The sequence below is a fragment of the Aythya ferina genome, assembly GCF_964211825.1.
Source record: "Aythya ferina genome assembly, chromosome: 5".
Classification (NCBI taxonomy): Eukaryota; Metazoa; Chordata; class Aves; order Anseriformes; family Anatidae; genus Aythya; species Aythya ferina.
The window spans coordinates 2,382,202-2,401,445 of record NC_140301.1 but is presented as its reverse complement, the minus strand read 5'-3'; the positions used below and the strand labels follow the sequence as shown (position 1 = coordinate 2,401,445).

The window sequence follows — 19,244 nt, the reverse complement described above, 5'->3', positions numbered from 1 at the left end:
CCGAGCACGGCCCGCGGGGAAGGCAGCAGGGCTGCGGCTCCGCGGGACCACTCGAGCCGGCGGCCGAGGGGCCGAGGCAGAGCCCGGGGCTGCCCGGCTCCCGCAGCCGCCTCCCGCCCCGTGCTCCGGCCGGGCAGGTGCGGCGCAGGAGCGAATCCGGGCTTGTCCCAGCGGCCAGCTCACGGCCGGGCAAACGGGGCGGGGGTGCGGGGTGACCGCCGGCCGTGCGCTGCCCCTCCGGGGCGGCAGCGGGCAGGGCCAGCCGCTGCCACCAGCTCGCCCCGGTTGCGGGGGTACCGGAGCCGGCAGCCCCCGGGGGCCCGGCCACTGCTGGCGAGGGAGGCGGCGGCTCCCCCGGAGTGAGCCGCATGTAGGAAAGTGTCAGTCATCCCCTCGCACATACCTCTGCGGGGTGTAGCAGGGAGCGCGGCTACCTAGCCAGGCAGAGTGACGGGCACGTAACCCACCTCTCCCTGAAACACCGCGCTCGCGGCCAGATGCGGGCGAAGCACCCGGCACACGCTGCCTGGGGCCGGCTCCGGCTCCGGCCAGGCGCGGGGCGAGGGGCGCTGCCCCCGAGAGCTCCGCGGGGCCGAAGCGCCACGGGGCGCAGATGATACGGGCTGCAAAAACAACAGGTTTTGCCTCTGGGCAGCCAGGAGAATGCTGTTAGAGCCCCCGATCCTGCAGGCGTTCGGGCACTGCTTTAGCAGCGGAGCCGCTGAGCTAAGGGCAGTCACGTACACCGGGCTGCGGCACCCGGCGAGCCGCGCACGGCTTCCTTGGAGCACCTCAGGTGCCCCGTGTTGGAGGCACAGGCACCGCTCTCCTCGGCCCAGGGCTCACCGTGCGCCCCTACCTTCGCCTTCCAAACCCATTGGAACCGATTGATTTGAACGGATCGAGTACCTCAAGAACACTTTTTTAGATGAAAAATGCACCTACGTTGAGTCACAAATATTAATGACGGCTGATTTGTCACCTCTTAGCTTATGTAAAGAAGGCTGACATTCATTATAGTTACTCATTACAATTCACGTTGTCCAAATATGGATTTATTTGTGAAACCTTGCTGTTTGATGGATTTGCGTGGATCTTGAAATCGATCGGGTCCGGTTCCTACGCTCCTGCTTCCCCCCACTCAGACACCTGAGATAACGTGCCCGAAAGGAGAAATTACGGCACAGACCGCACAAACTTACTTCTGCACTATACGGGCAGTTAAAAACACTGTCCCCAGCAAAACAGAACGAGGGGCTTAGCAGCTTTTGTAAATTATGCCAGGACTCGGATTCCACACCTAAAAGCCGTCGTTATAATTCATAAAGCACCATGGGGGGGGGTGTTGAAGATAATTTACATGAATCCTCCAATTTTTCCCCCAGGATGGGTTGCCCCCAGTCCATGCTAGAACGATTAAGCAGTGCCTGGGATGTGGGGGTGGGGGTAAGTGTCAAAGAGAAATCGCCCAGGCAGGCACGCCAAGGTCCACCCACTTCCCCCGCGCTGCGCTATAAAAGGGAGCGGTGGAGCGCAGCTCGGCAGTGGTTGCTCCAGACACACAAAGACAGAGCTCTCGCTCCTCAGGAAACCCTGCGAGTTCGGATCGCTACTGCAAGAACGTTTGTCTCAGTGGATTAGCCTCACTGTCAGGTAAGAAGTTTTTTGTTGTTGTTGTTTTCCTTAAAAAAAAAAAAAAATGCAGGGGTGGTGGAGAGGAAGTGGAAATCTGCTTAATCTGGGCTGTTTTGAAGAGCTTGAAATTATGCTGTAGAGCCTTGCACTGGCTCTTGGCATCAGCTGCAGTTTACAACATAAGGTCCAGAATTAGCCACTTCTGCGTGTGAAGTGAGAAGATGAGCTATCGGGGATAAACTTCCAGGCAGCAAAACACTTACTGGAGCTGGGAAACGATGCATCGGAAAGCCAGCTCCCTCTAATCTCGTGGGTTTGCTGAATCCTAATGCAAGCCGCTGGGGGTATTCTGGCAATCCTGCTGGTTTTCATCCGCCTCTACAAGTAAAACTCTCGACAAACGTAAACTTTAGAGGCTCTGTTATTTACTCTGCGATAAGTTGCTGAGCAAATACTAGCTTTTGGTTCATGTCGCGCACAAAGTTCCCGGTAGCCTGGGGGCTCTACCGAGGGAAGAGGTTCTCTGAGGCACCGAAAGAAAAAGAGACGGACAGACCTTATTTGGCTTATCTTAGCAAACATACTTATAAATTCTCTTCTCTATCCACCAGGAGTTCAGCCAGAATGAAACTGGTTCACGTAGCCCTGCTCTATCTCGGCTCTGCGACCTTCTTCGGGGTGGATGCTGCAAGGGTGGACGTAGCGACAGAGTTCAAAAGAAAGTGAGTATGGGAGCGCGCCCAGCCGCCCTTTGGAGCCTCCGCGCCCCAGCGCCGGGCTCCGGCTGCGACCAGAGGGACCGGACTCCCTGCGGGAATTGCACAGGGCCGCGTGCCCTTTCAGGAAGCATCCCCAAAAAAGTCCGAAAAATCTCAGCGCTGGCAAAGATTATCGCCCCTCGAATCTGTTTGGTTTGGCTCCCGCCCTGCAGGCTTGCACTAACAGGCTGTCCTCTTCCCTTGCGCTCCTTTCAGATGGACGAAATGGGCACTGAGCCGAGCCAAGCGGGACGTGAAGCCCTCGGGCGCGCTCCGAGCGCTGGGAGCAGCCGCCGCCGTGCAGCCACTCGTGCGGACCCAGGACGTGAAGGAGGATCCCCGCGTCTCGCATCCCAGGTAACTTCCAGCTCGAACCCGCCGGGCTCGACACTTGCTCGAGCCAGCAGAAAGTTTCCGGGTCCCCTCGTTTCCGGGTGTTTCGGCTCCTCGCTGCAAATCCCCGCGCCCCGGAGACAGCTCCTTCAGGGAGCCGCCTCCCTTTCCCCGCGCTCTTCAGCCGGCGGAAGATAGCCGCGCTTTTACTGCGAAAGCCAAATATAAATAGTAACTCGAGCTCCGGATCCCTAGATAAAGCAACAGTCGCAGACCGGCGGGGCCTCTCCTCCCGTGGGCAGCGAGCTCGGGTCGCCCCTCTCCGCCGCTCGGCGGAGGGCAGGGCCGGGGGGGCTGCACGGCGGGTCTCCTGCCCTCTCCTCGGGCCCCCCCGCGCCGCCCTCACGCCTGCTCTCTCTTCCTGCCTCGCAGCAGCCGGGAGGATGCTCACATCCGCGTCAAGCGCTACCGCCAGAGCATTAACAGCTTCCCCCACTTCCAAGCCATCCGCACGGGGTGCCGCTTCGGGACGTGCACGGTGCAGAAGCTGGCCCACCAGATCTACCAGCTGACCGACAAGGATAAGGACGGCGCCGCCCCCGTCAGCAAGATCAGCCCCCAGGGCTACGGCCGCAGGCGGCGCTCCCTGCGCTCCCCCCGGACTCTGCGGGCGCTGCCCCGCGCCCCCGCGCCGGGGCTGTGAGCGCCTCGGCTGCACTCAGGCACGGACACTCCGGGGGCCCGCGGAGGACTCGCGGAGAGCCCCCGCTCGGGCGGGACCCCGGCGCGCCCTCCCGGGGCCGGGGGCGGCGAGGACCGGCGGGACGCGCCGCCGAGGGAGCTGCGAGGCCCCGCCGCTGCCGCCTGGGACCGGCCGGCGGCCGTGCTCGCCGCCGGGGCCACGACCGGGACCGGGCCTTCGTCGCCGGGAGGCTGCGCCCCGCGCTGCCCGGCTCCGAGGAGGGGAGCTCGGGGGAGCCCGGCGGCCGGCCCCCGCCTGCTCTACCCTCTGCGCTATCTGCACCCGGCAGGGAATCGGACACTCACTAGTCCCTGCGGGGACTGCGATATACTTGAACGTCACAGAGAGGAAAAGTGCAATTGTACGTGGTTTTTGTTAATTATGTGCGGTGCGGTGTGTGTGGATCATGAGATACGTATCGGTATTTAAGATTGTCCTGTGTCATGTCCTGTTTGTATCTTTTTTGGAAGATATATTTTATTTTTATACGTTTTATATATATATATATTGCATATGGGCATTTTAAAACATTGTATCCCCTCTATTTTTCATATCGTGAATGTCAGACGTTGTTAAACTCTTTTTCCATACCTTTTTTATCTCGCATTCCAGACTGGTGAAAGATGTAGAGAATGTATCAGCTGTTCTCCATGGGTAATATGTGAAATAAAGTAAACACTATTACGTAAAGCTTTTCTGTTGTTTTTAGTAGGGGCAGGTGGTCAAGATGAACGAACTTTTACTTTCTGCAGTCCTACCCTTACTTACCTGGCATGGCAATGCTGTGACAGCCTGGAATGTGGCAGGAACAGACTTTGTTAGCAGCTGCCTTATCTAGTCAAATCAAACAAGCTCAAAAGCGTGCATGTTAAAATCCCAGGGCAAAGCTGTTGAGAAGGCTCTAAGGCCTCTTTTACCCACACGTCCCAGGCAGGGCTGAAACATGTCACAGCTTGGATTGATCGCGCAAGTTTATTTTTTGCCCTAATTAATCAGAGAAACAACTGCACACTTCAACATTGCACAACAAAGTAACAGATTTATTGAGGGAGCATGTTCCAAAAATGGTCATAGCAGCTTCCAAGGTTATTTATGTTGAAGGATTTCCTGGGCCACAGTTCAGGTTAAAGTTAAACGGTGACCGGTTCAGTGTGGGCAGAACATCTTGGATAAAAGCTCAACGTTAGGGATTTTGTTGTTTTGTTCTTCTTGTGTTCTTTTTTTTTTTTTTTTTTTTTTTAAACAAATTCCAGCCACAGACCAGAAAACAAATGTGAAACTGAGCCTTATTAATGCACCAACAGCACCATCTATTGGTGTCAACTCTTCATCCTTCAACAAAACAAATCTCTGAAAAACTAAACAAGTGTATTTGGGTAACATCTTGGATCAAACGTACCATTTCCCCTATGGCATATATCTCTGAAGACAGTGGACATAGAAGAGGGTAGGGGAACAGAAGCACTAAATACTGCTAGAAGAAATTAAGTGGGTGTATTTTTTTTTATTTTTATTTAAGTGCTGAAAGAAAACATTATTTCCAAGAAATAATCAAAAGAACGAGCAATGGTACACTGCCAGGAAAACTGCTGCAAAAAAGCTTGGGTAGGAATTCAGTCAACTAGATAACTGGCATATACTTGTAATGATTTTTCTCCCCGAAGTTTTGAAATTCTGCTCAGAGTGCTTATTTTTAAGCTACTTTCCTAAACTTTTTCAAACTAAGAATCTTGGAATCTTGAGAGGTGGGTTGAAATATTTGAAATATTCTCTTGTTTTATTTTGCATTGTTTTGCTTTGTTTTGTTTTTAAAGGCATATATGTTGCCAGTTTTAATCACCAACTGTTTGTTAACAGCAGAAAGAGAATTTGTGTCTGCTGCTGATGGTCTTGCTGGTCCAGATTTTCTAGGGTGTCAAAATAGGATGGGTAAAAACATAAAGACCTAGATAAGTGTGGAGTGAAATGTATCAGACTTCCAAATACCACCTTCTAGTTGACAAGGAATGATGGCAATCACCCAATCTTCAATGTAGACTATAGCTGCCAGCTGACACACAAGCAAAAGGCTATTCTGAAATAATTTAAAGCTCTTCAAATTAGGCTAGTTGCTATTTATTAGTTTTGGGGAGCTTGCAGTGAGAAATTACAATGTGTAGGTGAAAGCACTGAAGCTACCCAAGTACATAGGACAGCTGGAATGACTTCCATAGAGCCCTACACTTTAATAGCTACAGTATTTTATTTATGGGTTACAAAGTTAGCACCTTTATCATCTAAACTTGGGACATACTGGACTATAGAGTGGTTAAGTATGTATATATCAACCAGCTACCTTTGTTTATGTTAATCTTTTCTTCATTTACTGCCAAAAAAAACAATGCCTACTTAAAATACCTTTTCTTCCCTCCTTTCCCTTTTCCTGATAAAGATCATTTCACTCAAAGCTGAAATATCCTTGGCCTAACCACAGAGGGTTAAAAACGGGAATTCTGACCTTACTGGAGCTCCCTAAGTGCAATTCCCACTTGGAAGGTTCAAGAGCACCACCTGCCGTGGTTGCAGGGAGAAGCAAAACTTCACAGTTGCAATAAACAGGAACTAAAGAAAATACTCCCCCACCCCCGCAAATCTTGAAAACCATCATGACTTCTAAAGTGTAAAGACCAGCACCGCTGGACCAGATACACCAGAAAGTAGTGTAGTCCCGTGTCTGGAAGACAGTACGTGTTTTGAATGGCAGGGGAATGAAGCTGAAAAGTAAATTCCTTGGAAAAAGAGCAACTGGGGGAGAATGACAGAGCAAGCAGGGACTCCTTCCTGTGGCACAGCCAAGGCCACATCCCAGACAGATTTAGGATAGTCTTGGGGAGCTGTTCCATAAGGGTTAAAATAGACAGCATTCTCCCTCCTCATCTATTTCTGCACCTGCCCCAGATGAGATCTGTCCAGGTGAGACTTCTTCCTTCTGTGGGAGTTCTTTCTTCTGTGCAGGGGGCATTACTGAAGAACTTTGGTTAATGCATCTTTTCACTATGAACATCCCATAATGCAAAATGCTGGGCATGAACTTCTAAACAGTAGCTGAAATCCATATGTGAACTTGATTAAAATCTCTGAGGAGTGTTAGTGTTTTGACCCCCCTGGGGTTTCAGCGAGAACACGCCTGTGAAACCAGGAAAAAACACAGGAATAAGATGCAGCCCTTTGGCCTTCAGGGATGAAAATGAGCTCCCAGTGCTCACAGTGACTTCCAGTGCTCACAGATGGTCAGCCCATGAGAGTAAGTTTCCTCATAAAGTCCTAGAAGTTGAAGAAGACTGGGGTGCTTAGGTCACAGCCAGCCTGTGCTCTAATGTGACAGATGAGAAGTGGAAGATGGCATAAAATGCCTCCTAAATCAGTAGCATCTGTTTACACAACACCTTAGTTAAAGGATCAGGTTCTAAGAACAACCTTGTGCCTTGTAAGCCACCATTTCAAAGGCTGTTTGAAACATGACTATAAGCTCAGTTCAAACAAGATTCTGAATTAAAATAATAATAATAATAACAATAATAATAAAGTTTTGCAATGGTGAATATGTACTGGAGCAGAAATTCATCCTTGTGCATCAGTCTATCCAAGAACAAATGCCAAAGGAGTGGTCACCATTCTCAGCAGAGCCTCCATGGTGAAGTGTCAGGAATGTCCACAGAATATTCTTCATGAAATACTCTTTTGCTCTGTGTCTACCCTAGAGACACCCCAGGACTTTGCTATAGACAATTTTTATTACCAAAATTGATTGCAAAGGCTATTTTTATCTCAGAAAGACTTTTGTGGCTCCATTATTTATTCTATATGGAATGGTGGCAAGAGGCTGATATGCAAGCATTTTCCCATAAATCCTAGTGCAGATCCCCTAACCTGGAGGACGGAATCAAGTAATTGTATTTCTTTCTCCAGAAGGTACCACAAAATTTACTTTAAGCAACCATGTCATGGGGAGGACTGGAAAAGACATTTGTTCTCCAAATACATCAGAAAGCCATCAAAGAGTTCTGCTACTGTTACCTAGGAACGACTTCTACTGTATCCAAAAAGTAGAGATACTGCTGTACTTTCAGATGATTATCAAAATCTGCAAAGCATCTTGGTCCATGTTAGTAAGCATTGCAGTCAGGTGCCAGATATAAACTTTTTCTTCAAGTACAATGACAGAAAGGGGAATACTAATGAATACTTTGGCACATATGAAGCCTTTTCTGGCTCATTTAGTACCCAAAGGACAGCAAGTCATAATTAAAGCCAATAATGGCAACTCCAGACAGCCATCCAAATATTTTCCTTGTGCCGTCAATACACCATTTTATATTATCTCACATCATACTTAAGTAGTGGAGAGCACACAAGCATCAGGAGAAAAAATTCCAACATGACTGAGTACTACCAATAACTAAATCCAATTACTCCTAACTAAAATTTGTTTACTGAGTTCACAAGGGTTTGCTTTTATTATCCAAATATTTCTTAAAGAACACTTTTTTCACCAAATAATTCGTGTCAACTTGGAAATTGTTTTAATTTTCAAATACTTAATTCTTTGGAACAGGGCCATATATCCTTCATGGGGATAGGAAGCATAATTTGTTCATGAGGTAAAGAACATTGCTATGTAAAACCCTTTTTACAACACACTAGTCAAGGCGCTTGATAAGTGTAATGTCTCCAAATGAAAAACAAATGGTTCCATTAAAACTAGAATCCATGGCTTGATAAGACTGGCGTTTTTTGCTTTCCAAATTCCCAGAAACAACAACAGCAATGAGGAGTCCAAATGAAAACTTTTGATTAAGTTTGATTATGTGATAACTTTTATCAAAGATGTAACTACACCTCCTCATCTTCCATCCGCTTACAAAAGCCTGTTTTTTTTCCAAAATCAGGCAAGACCAGTCCAACCCAGCTGAAGTCAAAAATTTTGTAATAAATACTGACTCTCAAAATATGTTTGCACAATAAATATTCCTCCAACACTTCCAGTTCACTATCACTTTCCAGATGTCAGTCTGCAAATTCAATGTAGCTATTCCAGTAATTATAAAACTGTTAATATTATTTTCATGCTTTCATAACATAGTGCAATAACAAACAAACAAATGTCTGGGTCTTAATCTCTGATGTCCAGTAGTACTGGCAGAAACAGGATAACAAACATGAGGGATCTTTCTTATCTGTTAGTTCAGGAGCAAACTAAGCAGTTCATCAAACAAACATGATTATTGTCCTTTCAGTAGGTGGTTACTGTTATCCATCTCAGTGCTGTTACAGGAGAGCAGTAAAGGGGGTGGGGGTTCCACATTTCCCCTTACATGACCTGACTCTACCGTGGCTCTCTGCTAGAAAGCAGTAAGCCCTCGGAGGCCACTGCACTTCCCCGTCTGCACAGAAGGACTCAGGAGCAGATCTGAGTCTGCACACTGGAAGAAGACAGCTGCACCTTGTAAAGTGTATTTGTTCTCTTTAGAGCCAAGGAAAAAATGATGGGTTTCTAAGTCCCTTTTTCTAAGTCTTTTTTTTTTTTTTTTTTTTTTTTTTTTTTTTTTTTTCCCCTCCCGGGGCTGTGAAGCTCTGCATCCCATTCTGCATAAGGAACAAATTCATAGTCTGGCCTTTTATTGATAAACAAGACAAATATGCAACTGGCATATATCATTAGTCTCCTTTCTGCCTACAGACATCAGACGTTCTGTTGGTGATGTACTGGTGAGCCAGATAGGAATCTCAGCACCAAATCCCAGGCCTGAGACTGATCCCATCTAATTGAAACAAAACCTCTAGTGACTTCAGCAGGAAAAAAGCCTAAGCCATAGCATTCTTTCAAAAACATGGCTGTTTCTACACTGAAAAATTGTATTGTAAGTTACACTTTGTACTTCATTTATTCATGAGTTCTGTTTTTGAAGACTGATGAGACAGCTAAAAATTAAAAGTAAGGGACGGGAACAGTGTCAAAAAGAGGTAACAAATCCAGACTGTTCATTTATGAAATGAGTTCAATGTATGATCATTAAGTGGATGTGGTACTGCTGGAAATGACAGCTTCAGCAAACATACATGTATGAAGTGAGGTGCTAAATGTGTTCATGAGGGGGCATTGAATACCAGAAACTTCCAGTGTTCTTGTCTGACACCCAGATGCCATTAATGAAGTAGGATTTTGAGGTGTTTCAAACACTATGACTTTATATAGCAGCACTTCCTTACTCCCCTCTCTCTTCTCTCTATTTATTTATTTTTTTTAATCTCATCACCTATTCTGAAACCTGAAGAAAGGCTATATCCAGACAACCAACTCCAATGAGACAATGAGTGGTGTATCATAGTTTACAGCAGAAACTGGCAGTCAGAGCTGCTGCATCAGTCAGGGCATGCACACAGATAAGGTAACTGATAACTATTTAATGAAGGGTATAAAAAGATTTGCACAAAGAAGTGAGTCCTGCAAAGACAAAGATGATTTGTCGAGTGATTATTCACATCATCTTGCCCCAGTCTGATTTCATTAACTCCTGATAATGGAGGAAAAAAAAAAAAAAACACATATTGCAAGTGCACAAGGGCCATTAAACCTGATTTATTGTGTTAACCACACTGCGAGACAGACAGAAACAAATGATACGTTTTTTCCATGGAATGTTGTTAGAGTTTGTGTACCAAGATATTTTTCTCCTTCTACTAGTCTGGCACATCTGCACAACTTTGCTGCCATCTGCTGTCTTCTAAAAAAAATAAATCACTCTCATTTAAAATTATTGCTGGATGTCAAAGTGGCACAGTGCTGCTGCCAGCAGGGAGGCCTGCATTTACACAGATTTTTTAGCTGGCCTGGGCTGGTTACTCAGTATGCTGAGTAAGGCCTAGGCTCAAATTTTTAATTCCTCCTCAGCTTTACTCAGAAAAAGCAAGGACAGCACAATACCTTTACATATTCTGAGGAGATGGAGAAAGGAAACTGTTTTGTTCTTTCTGTTAATAGCAAGCTCAGGGTTTACACTTCGCCCATTGGATGCCTAGATGTTTCCTCTATCCCAACACCACTTTTGCTGTAGGCTACCAAGATAACTGTGACCACAGCAGCGTTTTTGGAGAAAAGAATGTTTTCAAGGTGTGACATGAAGGGATCAAAGGAGAACATTGGCTCTTCAAGTGTTACAGGAGTTACCTATTCACTGATGAGTAAAGAAGGCTGAAGTTAGAAAGAGCAGCATTGCCTATTCAGGGGCATTCATGAATGGAGAGAAGTGCACATGCTCTTCATTTCTAGATGGAGAGATTTTTAGAAGGGAGGAATTAGAATAGTGCATGATAAATCAGACTGACCTGCCATTTACCTAAGTCATAAATAGTGCAGCCCCTCAGTGGTAGTTCGATGTGAGCTGTCAGCTTCTGCTATTGCAGAGCTGAAGTTATTCCTATAACTGATACAACCAACCCCAGCAGGATCTTTTTTTTTTTGTAGTGACATTTTTATATTGGATTGAAATCACAATCATATTAACTCTGATATAATTATCCTATATATACTTAGTACAATACAAGTATTCTTATTTTAATAAATAACCCACTGCAAAATGTATTAATTGTAACAGATAATCCAGCACTCACAGAAGGAAGTAGTATATCTAGTATGAAAGGTTTCTTCAAATTCTACTTAATGAAGATAAAGAAAATAGATCTTATAAAAGATTGTAAAGATCTCTGGGCTTATGCGAACTTTTAAAATTATTATTAATACTGCTGAATACAAAAACAGGCATTGGAGAAAGGACCTTCCAACAAAATGCTTCTCATCTCTCTGACTGTAGAACTTCTGTATAAGTTATATACAATGTGATGCCTATGGACAACATTCAGCTCTTCCATGTTTAAAAGAGGTGGTTGAAGCAGCATATTTTTGATTTACTTCTGTTTTGGATTCAGTGCTGGTTAAATTTGCTTTATACTGAATATACAGTGATACACTAATTAATTCATTTAGCCCATCCAGTTTACATCTTATATACTCTGTTATGAATGGTTACAAATGTGAAAATGGAAATGTTGTATGGAAGCGGTAGGGGAATCTACATCTGTGTCTGATACACAGTTCTGACCTCTACATCTCAGGAAGGACATAGTGGATTTACAGAAGACACAGAGAAGAGTAATAAAAATGATCAAAGGGATGAAGTGGCTGTTTTCTGAGGAGAGACTAAAAAGGCCAGAACTCTTCAATGTGGAGAAACAAAGGCTGAGGAGTGTTGTGATCAAAGGTACTAATGTTACAAACTCATTAAGATGGTGGATAAGGTGAATGTAGTGCACCAGATCTTGCAATACTAGAATGAAGGGGCAGGGCACTCACTGAAACCAGTAGGGAAGGGAAATGGTTTAAAACTTATACAAGGAAATCCTTTTTTATTTATCTTTTTATTTTTTTTTATGTTTTTATTTATTTTATACAGAAGCTGGTGAATTTCTTGTCCTGTGAGGTTGTGGAGGTAGATGGCATCAGCAAGTCCAGAAAGGAATGAGAAAATATATCATATAACAGTATCAAGACAGATACTATAGGGCACAGGCAAGGGCATACCATTTAAACTCCTTAATCCAATGATCCTGGAAGAACACGAGGAGAACAAACCCCAGGAAGAGGCCAGGTTCACATGCTGTGCCTAAACTCTACCCTCTTCTTTCACCTCAGGACAGCGGGGACAGCACATTGGCTTAGATAGACTACTGCTCAGACCCAATCAGACACTTTTTATGTTCTCATGAATAAAGCTTTTGTGTTGAAAATTCTCTCTTTGTAAGAAAAGCCACCCTATCATGATATATTGGGAATGTGAATGGTGCTGATGCTTTAGCAGAGGACTCTAAAACTGGCTAATGAGAGCACTTACTGACAGAAAAATACACATCTATATGTAAGAAATACCAACAAGATTGTTCTAGCTATACATCCAAGTACCCTCTAGCAGCAACTTCAATCACTCTGGGATTGTAAGATTAGAAAATAGTTAACTCTACTTTGTGAGGTCTTGCAATGCTGATAGCAAGAGAAAGAATCAAAATCTCTGGATGCAAGGCAGAACACATTCTGCCAGTAGTTGTAACTACTATGAACATAGTTGGGAAGGTCATGGAAGCAACTAGCCACTCTAACTGCTTCAAGGGTGCTGCAGAGTGGAATAAAATGTATTGATGGGAACTATTTTAATCATGTTCTTCTTTCTCTTAATTGTTGTTTATTTAAGAAGACTGTTTTAATGCTTGTCTTCTTGTCAACCACTGTAGCAAGAGAGAAACCACTTCATCTGACATCAGCTAAGAACAGCAGAGGCCCATGATGTGCCCTAAGAGTATAATAGAACTGAATGATATTCAATAACAGAAAAAAAAAATGATTGGATAAGAATTTATTCTTTGCTTTCATGTGTCTTGCATATTTTTGTAGCCACCATGATTTGTTGATTAAGGAGTTTTACTTTTACCCTCCTTTTTTACACCAGCATCTCTGCTGATGAAGGATGAATAGGGAAAGTGTTGACCTTTCTCTTTATGTTCCAGTTAATAAACACAAATAACACTTTCTTGTATCCGTGCCCAGTTTGGATAAAACACAGTCTGATAGGAACTGTATCCCAGATGTTACATCTGATAATTAGGCAGCTTTAAAATGTAACATAGCTGAATGTTATTAAAACAACTAAAATAAAATTAAACCTTCATCCCTGACATATTTTTTTCCTGCAGAAAAACATAGGTTTTTGCCTTGAAAAGGTCATTTTAAAGAAGAAGCATAATGATTTAGAGGACGGTAGCTTTCAGTTCTAGCTTGTCTGTATTAAATACTTTGCAATAAACTTCTCATCAGTGGCTTATTGTAGGCAAAACAGTCAGCTGGTAAGCTCTGCAGCTTTTGTGTATTCTAACACACTTCCAGTATGATCCAGAAAATCCAGGCAAGAGGTAATATATTTGATCACATGACTTGTTATCTTAAATGGTTTCATATGTGGTATTTGCTCTTGTTATTTGACATGACTCAAGTTGACCTCATTGTTTGTATGCCTGAGAGGGAACAATTATGTAACTACTAAATGGTATGGTAGACAGAAGTGCCATGCAGGACAGAAGAAAAAAGAGAAATGCAACGTCTACCAAATTACCAGAATATCTTACACCAATACACTATGCCTATTTTTTTTTTTTGTACTGTCCTATATTAGAGAACAGTGAAAAAACTAACATTCATGCTGGTAGATTTGGGTTAATCACGACATCTTGCAGTTCTTTTAGTCATTTGGAACCTACAATTTTTGGGATTCTCACTTACATCAGAACCTGAATATTCAGTTATAAAATCTTAAGGAAGATGTTGAGGCAAGTATGTCTTTAGTTTTATCAGTGGTTTATAAACAACAGTTAAATAACAGCATGAATTAAAGCTGAGCAAGTCACAAACACTGCAATTTTCTTCTTGGTACTGACCTCCTTCTTGCAGAAGCATTTGTATTAACAAGTTAGAAAACGAAAGATGAAAGAGCCCTGGAAAATTCACTGGTATCTATTTAATCTAATTTTGAGGTTCTTTATTTTAGTTTTCCTGGCATAGATTTCAATTTTTTTGTAAGTAAAAACATTTAATATCTTATGAAACTGCAAGCCATCCTCTTAGAACTATTATGCTAGATTTCAATTACCTTGAAGTCTTCATAGAAGTTTTTGTTGAGCAGAGGTTACTAGACAAAGTCATTCTATTGTTCTGAAGTCTCTGACTTCAATCTCATTTTACCAAGTATCAGTAGCCAGTGAGTGACTGGATGGACAATACCCAGCTGAACCAGCATAGTGGGCAGTGTGCTGATGTTTCAGAAGCGTGGGCAATTTCTGCTGATTTCATAAGGAACCAACTTGAATTGCATGGCAAAAGGATGCTGGAGATACTTCGAGACAACATTAAACCACGTCATAATTAACGAGCTTGTTATGCATCCTGTAAGGATTCCAGTATCCTGACTAAAGCTCACACCTGAGGAACTGCAATCTGTATTTCCTAGTTCTTCCTCCTATTTCTGTATTTTCTATTTTAAGCCTTACAGGTTTCTGGGGTTGTTACGCACATTAATGAAAAGTGCTCAACTGAAGCACTAGAGGAAAGCAAACTGTTCAGAAAAAAAAAAAAAAAAAAAAAAAAAAACACAGTAAATACCTTTGGCTGTCACAGACATGTCCAATCAATGTGTGCTAGTTGGCCCTCTAGCCTGATAAACCTTCCTTTTCCTCCAAATGGAATTATTGATGCACATTGAGGGGACATGAGCCCAGAGAATATGACAAACTGTTTCCCTGTAGCATGGAACTGACTGTTGCCAGCTCTCAGGGAGGCAGACACTGGTGCACAGGGATTTATTAAAGCTTTCCTGGGATGCTTGACAACATCACCTTGCCTCCAGATACTGTGTTTCTTTCAATATGTGAGTAGGAAAGTCAGTTTTAATTAGCATGACTGTAAAGGTGACCAGAGCAAATACCAACTACTGTCAGCACGGTGATTGCAGGTTCCTCACACGCACTGCAACAGATGAGTGGTTGCTTTGTTTATGTGGTGGAAGTGGACGGCAAAGGAAAGCAAACGTGATTTAGCTCACAGCCTAGGAATCCAGAGGGGGATGAGAAAAATATTCTTGCTTACTGTGACACATTCAGTGTTTTGCTCTGAATTCCTTGGGACTTCATTTGGAGTCACAGACACGAGACAGAAGTAAATGGATTAAATGACTGATTAGAGTGCTCTTGTCCCTCAAATAGCTGGGATGGAACCATACCAAAATACAATTTTCAGGCCATGGCACAGCTTTAGAGCCTGCTGTTTTAATCTGTTCAGCACAGTCTGGTAATAACTGTGCTGTTATCTCCCTCACAGCTGCTACTTCCCAGTCTGAAAGTGATACTGCACTTTGGAACTGCAGCATTTCCCACACAGCCCAAAAGCCCACATACTGGTACTCTGAGGTGGTACTGCCTGACAGTGCTATCCTGAGGCAGAAGGCAATTACTTTCCCAGACACATGCTGTCAACTTTTCCACTTAAACAGCATTCAGCCTTTCAGGGTTCTTTTTCTGTAGCAGCAAAGTGGGGAGTATCAACACCTCTGCTCTTCTGTAGTGCTCATTAGACCACATGTTCCTTCCTAAGTTCACTTTTGTGATATGATCCACTCCTTTCTGTAGGTCTCAAAAATATTATTCCAAGAAGAATGACTTGAGAAGGTAATGGTTTTCCTGCATGTGTCTAGGTCCTTCTGACATAACCCCTTTCCTGTAATATTGTCTATCTAACTGTCAATGTGTTCAACAAATTTAAAAAAGCCATTAGAAAGATTATGGTCTGTGTTCTATACAGATTTCCTCCAACTCAAACCACTGTGAAAATGCCGCGAATATTTAAATACTGTCTATACTGTGCAGAGATAGAGTAGGATTTTGATTTCTGCTGACTCCTGTCTGAAAAGCTCCTCCAATATCAAAGTTATTTTCATCCTTGTCTAACATGTAAGATTTTTGAAACAGCATTTAGCTAAAAATGGAAGCTGACATACAAGTGTATGCCAACTTTCCAAATTATGAATTACAATTACTTTCTTGCCTCGCTGCCACCCATGAGGAATTTGGCTACACAGTAACCCAGAAATGGGCAATCTTGGTATGCAATACAGCTCTACTTGACTAAGTATCTCCAAGTAATTACAGAATTACAAAGCTGAACCTTGATGGCATAGTCCATGAGCATGTGGGGACATATCTCTCCCTGATTAGGTAAGTAAAATTTATCTGTTTTAGAAACACCTTTATCTTCCTGGGCTTGATGACTGTTTTTTTTTTGTTGTTGTTGTTGTTTGTTTGTTTCCTGTACTTCTTATGTATGTGACTCTCATTTTGTAAGGTAGTAGGACTCCCTGGGCAATTAAATGATTACCAGTAGTGATATTAAGGCAAGAAGAGAAAACAAGGATACTATGGGGAGACTGGGAGACAAGAGCAGGCAAACAGGCTACACCTTTATGGATTATGTCATGTCCTCCAAGGAGCAATCACTGGTCCCTGAGCCAAGCAGTTCTATGTGCCTCATGCCCACTCTGCTATGCTGCCACGGGGAGTGGTTGCCTATGTCTGTGCTGACAGCTGGGGTGTGGTAGGAGAACTGGGACCGTCTGGATAAAAAACAGTCAGGGTTCAGTCTCTAACTGCAAAGATGTAGACATCTGAAACAAAAAGAGCTACATGAGTTCAAAAACCTGAAGAGTGGAAATGAGGTAGTCAAGAAGAATGAGACAGGCTAAACAGCACAGATTAGAGAATGTATGGAAGAAGTCAGTTCATAGGCAAGAAAACATCAGTCTGTGGGTGATTACAGTGTGCTGTATTCATTTGTAGAGAACAGTGGCACGGGTTCCTTGTGCAATAAAAGTGATTCAGAAAAATAAGGTCAAACAGCACACACTGGTCATGCTCTGTATCCAGAAGATCTAAGAAGTATTTAGGAGATGATGTATCTAGTTAAAGATACTTTTAATACAAGAATAAATTAAATGTATCTAAGAACTTACATAGAATCACAGAATATCAAGATACTCAATACTAATCTTATTTAGGAATGGTCCTCTCCATAATTCTGTGGAATATTCAGCTAGAGGCATGTGTCCATTTTCATTGCCTTACTGTCCATGTTCCTAAATGGATTTCCAAAGCACATATTTGCTCAGAACAGACCTTTGAAAACTCTAAATGAAATCTGCATGTGTATGCCAGTGTTTAGGTGTTAGTGTTCAGGTTTGGAAAAAGCTGGTTGGAAGTTAAAGGAAGTGAGAAGTGCATCAAGTAGGAATCTTTTTCTCTATGACCTCATGTAGGAATCTGTAGCCTTTGTGAAGTCATGTTTTCTTTCATAAATCTGTAAATAATTTTCAAGGAAACAACAAATACTGTCTTAACATTCCAGGTCTATTTATTTCTATTATTTTAGTTATCTCCCCTCTGTATACAATTCAAAAAAGATGTGCCTTCACCTGGACAAAAGGCCTTAAAACCGAAATCCCTTGAAAGGCTAAGTGGTAAGAGAGAGGTAACAGCTCATATAGACTGTTATATTTTACAATAGAAAATGTAGCTTTTAAAAGTTATGGGCTTATGGCTTACCTTGCTGAATTCAACACAATTAACAAATGGAGTACAGTTTATCTCCCATGATCTTCTGTTTATCTCCAGAAAATTGCCTTTTCTGCCCGGTGATTCTCTTTTGTTCTTTATGTGCAATTTGATGGATCCCTTACCTGTCTTTTTGGTTAATAGAAAGCACTGAAAAGAATACAGATAATACAGAGAAGGACTTCCTGGTCTCATTGGAATATCAAGGTACATTTTAGCACTGAGATGAAGATCAACTAAAGCAAGGAAGAGGCAAAGCCTTCCCTTCACCCTTAAGAATTTTAATCCCTGCTGCCCTTATAAATGGCCACTGGAAAAAGTCCATGACTGATAGTGTTTTCTTCAGGCAGCATCACAGTTTGTCTTACTTTATTTTGCCAGGATGGTCATTTTTGCTGAAACAGTGAAGAGCAATGTCTATGGCTTCAAGCACCTTTCAGTGACATGTTTTCAAAAAGAGGCAAAAAAGTATCAGGGAAGATGTTGGTTTTCAAGGGCTGCCAGGCAAGACAAACCACCCCCTTCCTGTGGCTCTGGTGACATGCTTATGTCCATGCTTTTGAAAGGTCTGCAGGAAATGATGAGACAGAAACCAATTTATTTTGGCAGAGAGCAGTTAACCTTTGGAAAACTAACTTGTATATTACAGCAGAGGCTTTGACTAATACTGCACTTTGAGAGGATCTTAATACAAACATAATGCAGTCAGCAAACTGTCTTCAACGCCTACATTGACAGACACTTCTTGGCCTCACAGAAGTCCAGTTACTTCCCTCTGGGTCCCTGAAGCAGCAGCTCAACTCTGCCCTTACTCTAGTGGCAGATATGCAGCTTTCCCCTAGTCAGTGTTTCTGGCAAGCAAACTGTTACTCTTGCAATAGTGGAAATGGGAAAACCTGCATTTCTTCAAACTTGCCAGGATACCCAGGACTCAGGAGGACTCTTCTAACAGACTGCCAGCTGGACCAAGAATAATGAAGTTCCAAGGTTTAAACAGTGGTCTGCTCTGGCAGTTCTTGATGTAAAAAGATACTTTTACTCCCCTTCTCCCAGGTTCAGTCCTCCCGTTTTTTTCATTTTTTTGTTCCCTTTCTTAGGCTCCTATGGAATAAAGACTGAAAACAAACAGCATCCCTGCCCCCACTTCAGAAGAACTTTTTTTTTTTTTTCCTTTTTTTTTTTTTTTTCTTTTTTTTTCCTGCTTTTCTTGGCTGAGTGCTCCTTTCATGCTCAGTGGGTATCCTTGGGATATCTCCCAAGGCAGTCTCTGCACAATGGCCCAGCACCAAGAAGTGTGTCTATCTAGTGCCTAGCAACAATGACATGACCTGCAGTGGCTTAATTTTATAACTGATGTTTCAGATAATATGTGAATTCAAACCAGCTTCCCAGTCTCATAACCATACCACAATCTCCTGAAAGGAGCAGGTACTCTCCCTGGCCTCAGTTCCCTTTCTGAAGGTTCCGAGATACAGAGTGTTTTCTTTGTTTTTCATTCATGCAATAACAGGAAATCCCATGCAGAGAAGAATGAGATTTCA

General features: G+C 43.3%; 1 protein-coding gene across 1 annotated transcript; it reads left to right on the top strand.

Moving 5' to 3' along the window:
- The first annotated feature begins 1,529 nt into the window (after positions 1 to 1,529).
- Positions 1,530 to 4,158, top strand: ADM (adrenomedullin). Its single transcript, XM_084522306.1, has 4 exons — positions 1,530 to 1,653; positions 2,247 to 2,357; positions 2,610 to 2,750; positions 3,159 to 4,158. The coding sequence occupies exons 2-4, from the start codon at positions 2,260 to 2,262 to the stop codon at positions 3,427 to 3,429; spliced, it is 510 nt and encodes a 169-aa protein (XP_084378432.1). The 5' UTR covers positions 1,530 to 1,653; positions 2,247 to 2,259; the 3' UTR covers positions 3,430 to 4,158.
- The last annotated feature ends 15,086 nt before the right edge of the window (positions 4,159 to 19,244 follow it).